Source organism: Austrofundulus limnaeus, unplaced genomic scaffold (assembly GCF_001266775.1).
Source record: "Austrofundulus limnaeus strain Quisiro unplaced genomic scaffold, Austrofundulus_limnaeus-1.0 Scaffold803, whole genome shotgun sequence".
NCBI classification, from domain to species: domain Eukaryota; kingdom Metazoa; phylum Chordata; class Actinopteri; order Cyprinodontiformes; family Rivulidae; genus Austrofundulus; species Austrofundulus limnaeus.
This window is the reverse complement of record NW_013953205.1, coordinates 59,344-63,912: the sequence shown is the minus strand read 5'-3', so window position 1 is coordinate 63,912 and position 4,569 is coordinate 59,344. Positions and strand designations below refer to the sequence as shown.

Below are 4,569 nucleotides of genomic sequence, written 5' to 3'. Positions count from 1 at the left end.
GTTAGTAGCTGTTATTAGCTATTTGCCCCCGTTAGTAGCTGTTAATAGATGTTAGTAGCTGTTAATAGATGTTAGTAGCTGTTAATAGATGTTAGTAGCTGTTAATAGCTGTTAGCCCCCGGTTATTAGATGTTAGCCCCCTGTTAGTAGCTGTTAGCCCCCTGTTAGTAGCTGTTAATAGGTGTTAGTAGCTGTTAGCCCCCTGTTAGTAGCTGTTAATAGATGTTATTAGCTGTTAGCAGCTGGCCACACTGACCTGAAAGGAACAGAACTGGTGCTGAGTGACGTCACAGTTCACCATTGTTAAACACAGATGAGCTCACTGGTCTCAATCATCCATCTCTGATCTTTTCCACTCAGAGGCAGCTGCAGCTCTTCAGCTGGTCCAAAGTAAACTGTATTCATTTTTACAGATCTTCCTCACTGATAAGTGTCTTTCCTCCTCAGGTGTCCAAGCCTCAGGCAGCAGACGCCACGTATTTCTCCTGGTGTCCTGACGGCGAGCACATCGTCACGGCGACCTGCTCCCCTCGGCTGCGGGTGGGCAACGGATACAAGATCTGGCACTACACCGGCTCCGTGCTGCACAAAAAGGACATGGATGCCAAGGCGGAGCTGTGGAAGGTCCAGTGGCAGCCCTTCCCCGACGGCGTCTTCCCCGAGCGGCCCGTCAAGTACCAGGCGGCACCGAGCGAGCTGGGGACCACGCAGGCCACGCCCACACAAGCCTATCGCCCACCTGCTCTGAGACACCTGCCGGCCACGCCCAGCTCCAAACTGGTGAGGAAATGAGAAAGCCACTCAGGACTGTGAGGTCGCACGCTTGCTGCGCAGGAGGCGGGGCTTACTGTCATGTGACCAAACACTCTGTCCTCCCATCAGCACGAGGACGAGCCCCCTCAGGACCTCCGCTCCGGACCTTCAGGGGAGAAGAGTCTGTCCAAGTCTGCGCTGAAGAATCAGAAGAAACGAGAAGCAAAGAAAGCAGCCAGACAGGTGAGCTTGCTCGTTAACCACTCCTTGATGATGATGATGATGATGATGATGATGATGATGATGATGATGATGATGATGATGATGATGATGATGATGTTGATGAATTTTCTTCCTGCAGGAAGTCAAAGTTGAACCTGGACCTCCATCTTGCCCCGCCCCCATCACTAGCAGCCAATCAGAGGCCAGCAGCGGGGACCCAGAGATGGACAAGAAGATGAAGAACTTAAAGAAGGTGCAGACCTGGACAGGTTCTGGTGGACTCTTGTGGTCCTCTGCTCTGATTGGTCAGGACGTCAGTCATGTGTTTGTGCATTTCAGAAACTGAAAGCCATCGAGGAGCTGAAGGAGCAGCAGGCGTCTGGAAAGGTTCTGCAGAAGAACCAGGTGACGGTTCCAACAGAACCCACATTATCAATAACAATTCATTTTTGTATCACCACCATGTGACTGTTGTTCTGTTGGGTCCGTTTGGATCAGAACCGAACTGTAAATATTTTCAAACCTTTGTGTTTGTGCAGCTGGAGAAGATCCAAAAGGAGGAGCAGCTGCTGAAGGAGCTGCAGGAGCTGGAGATTGCTTAGTGGGAGGAGCCACATGAGCTTCAGGCCACGCCTCCACTAAAGAAAGGGGCGGAGTCTGTGTCAGAGCATCTGATTGGACAGAATTTATTCTCACAAGGCGCAGATGAGTTTTGCCTGCTGCAGTTGTGCATGTTGTAACATTTGTACAGTGTTCCTTTCAAAATAAAAGCCACCTCAGCATCTGAATCCTTTATTTTCTTAACTCTGAAAATAATAAACAAAGAACAAAGGACTCTTTGGTCCTCATCCTGTGTCCAGTTCTGAACAGGACCTGGTAGTTCTGGTCCACTTCATGTTTTTCAGCCAGGGAAGGTTCACTCAACAGGATCTAAACCAGAACAAATCCTGATCCTGTCAGACTAAACTCTGGGCTTTAAWCTCCTCTGACTCACAGGAGGCCTGTGATTGGTTCTTCCTTCTGCCACTCAAGTCTCTCTGCGCTCCTATTGGCTGTCTTCACGTGCCTTAGTTTGTATTGGTTGAACCCCGGGGWGATAAGCCCCGCCTCCTTCGCAGAGATAAAACATCGGTTTCCGTCAGGTCTGCGGTCCAACTTGGATGAGACACGTGCGGTAATACTCGGTAACACTGCTGGTTAACGAGTTAATAAGTTAAATAACCGGTGGTTCGAGTCTCGGGTCCAGTTTCCAACCAGAACCACAGGTTCGGAGGTTTCAGGGTCTACTTCGGGGCGTTTTTGAGTTTGATAGAAGCGGAAGTGAACAAATACAGTTTTTATCAGCAGATAGTTTCTGATCAGGTTGGTTGATGAAGACCCGAACCCTGGTAGACCCGAACCCTTGTAGACCCGAACCCTTGTCGACCCGAACCTGTCTGAGATTAGAGCACAGAGCTCCTGTTTGCTTCCGGCTGTGATCTCGTGAGGAGGTTCTGTTCGGTCCGGTTTTACTCTTAGTTCGGCTGACTGATGTTCGGACTGTAGACTCGGAACTGGACCGGACCCAACAGAATACTGGGATCCATTCAGTCTGATACAGATGTTTACTGCACTGTGATTGGGTCAAACACCTGTCAATCAACACTGATCGATCAGAATGAGGATCTGAGGAGGAGGAGCCAGAGTGAGCGTCATCACCTGTTGTCTGAATCCACCAATCACAGACAGGTGAGGATCGGACTACTTCCTGGAGTCTGACATTAATCATCAGTTTTTATTAAAAATAAAATGATTTAACTTTATGTCTGCCAGAGATCCACTGATGGAGGGTCAGGACCAGGACCAGGAGGACCAGGGTCAGGACCAGGACCAGGACCAGGAGGACCAGGGTCAGGACCAGGACCAGGACCAGGGTCAGGACCAAGAAGAGCGAGACCAGGAGAAGAGGCCAGCCCGCGTGGTGGGCCTGAGTCTCTGTGACTCCGCCCCCTTGTTGTGGCGGGCCCAGGACCTGAGGACGGTCCGGTCTCTGGGTCTGGTGGGGGCGCTGCTGGGCTCGTTGCCCAGAACCCCCCGACAGAACATCCGACTGGGMCGACCCCTGCTGCTGCTGCCAGAGGAGGAGAGGCTGCTGAGAGAGGAGGGAGCTGCTGTCCTCCCTGAACAGAACCAGGTCAGAACCGGGTCAGAACCATGTCAAAACCTGAACAGAACCAGGCCAGAACCTAGCCAGAACCTGGTCAGAACCAGCAGGGTCAGAACCTGAACAGAACCGTGTCAGAACCAGGTCAGAACCATGTCAAAACCTGAACAGAACCAGGCCAGAACCTAGCCAGAACCAGCCGGGTCAGAAACTGTACAGGACCGTATCAGAACCAGGTCAGAACCAACGGGGTCAGAACCAGAACAGAACCAGGTCAGAACCAGGCCAGAACCAACAGGGTCAGAACAAACAGGGTCAGAATCATGTCAGAACCGGGTCAGAACCARGCCATAACCGGGTCAGAAACAGGTCAGAACCATGTCAGAGAACTACCTGCAGCTTGAGCCACAGGTGACTTGTTTTTCAGGATGTAGTGGGCGTGGCTCCAGCAGAGGGGGCGGGGCCTCAGCAGCAGTATGAGGAGGAGCAGCAGAGGAGCTTCCAGCAGCAGAGCGCTCTCGCTCTGGAGGACAGGAAGTCGGCTCTGCTCCGAGCGATGACATCATCACCTGCAGGTACCTGTCACTGTTTCTCTGCAGAGGGTTCCTGATGTTGGGCTGACGGTTCTGGTTCTGCAGGGTCAGGGTCTGGTACCGGGTCCAACGAGACCCTGCAGCGCCTCCTGCTGGACCTCCATCAGAACTTCACCTTCCCTCGTTCGGCGCTGGCGGTCCAGCTGAGCACGTCGAGGGCGGGGCTCAGCTACTGCCCCGAGGCCCGCTCCTTCCTGCAGGCCAGCTGGCCAATCAGAGCGCAGGATGAGCCCCGCAGCCAGGCCCGGTACCAGGTGTTCAGAGACCTGCGAGGGCGGGGCTTCTTCCTCACCTCTGCAGGGAAGTTTGGAGGCGACTTCCTGGTGTACCCAGGTGAGTCTGAACCCCGGGATCCGCTTTGTCCTGTCCGAGCTGCCGTTGACTCCGCCTCCTCCTCAGGTGACCCGCTGCGTTTCCACGCCCACTTCATCGCCGTGTGCGTGTCTCTGGACGAGTCCATGTGCCTGCTGGACGTCCTCGCCGTGGCCCGGCTGGGCTCCAACGTGAAGAAGACCGTCCTGCTGTGCTCGCCGGCGCCGGACGGACCTGTCCGCTACACGTCTCTACAGTGGAGCGGCATGATGTGATGACCGGACCGGACCGGACCGGACCGGACCGGACCGGACCGGGTCCTGCTGTGTTCAGGGACTTTATGGACCGGTCTGTGAGCAGAACGAAACCAGCTCCAAACCTCAGAGAGTTTTTTATTTAAACACTGAAACAATAAAAACTGAGCTGCTGTTTGAGTTTTACTGAGTAAAAACTTTCATTTCATGTTTTTATTACTTTGAATTTTGGGAAAAAAATTGTTACTGAATTAAAAAAATATTAACAAAAGTGTCTTTGTGCTTTCTATAC

At 52.8% G+C, this 4,569-nt stretch overlaps 2 protein-coding genes across 2 annotated transcripts in view; both read left to right on the top strand.

Annotated features, from left to right (window-relative positions):
- eif2a (eukaryotic translation initiation factor 2A) overlaps window positions 1-1,763 on the top strand; it is a 10,301-nt gene extending 8,538 nt beyond the window's left edge. The window contains exons 12-16 of the mRNA XM_014028740.1: window positions 448-780; window positions 883-996; window positions 1,115-1,228; window positions 1,315-1,380; window positions 1,515-1,763. Coding sequence (XP_013884194.1) covers window positions 448-780; window positions 883-996; window positions 1,115-1,228; window positions 1,315-1,380; window positions 1,515-1,577 — 690 coding nt within the window. The 3' untranslated portion in view covers window positions 1,578-1,763. The remainder of the gene's footprint in view (window positions 1-447; window positions 781-882; window positions 997-1,114; window positions 1,229-1,314; window positions 1,381-1,514) is intronic.
- Window positions 1,764-2,083: 320 nt separating this feature from the next.
- tsen34 (TSEN34 tRNA splicing endonuclease subunit) lies at window positions 2,084-4,548 on the top strand. The gene is made up of 5 exons (XM_014028741.1): window positions 2,084-2,703; window positions 2,788-3,148; window positions 3,546-3,693; window positions 3,757-4,044; window positions 4,111-4,548. Exons 2-5 carry the CDS (start codon window positions 2,798-2,800, stop codon window positions 4,296-4,298), a joined length of 975 nt encoding a protein of 324 aa, XP_013884195.1. The 5' UTR covers window positions 2,084-2,703; window positions 2,788-2,797; the 3' UTR covers window positions 4,299-4,548.
- Window positions 4,549-4,569: the final 21 nt, after the last annotated feature.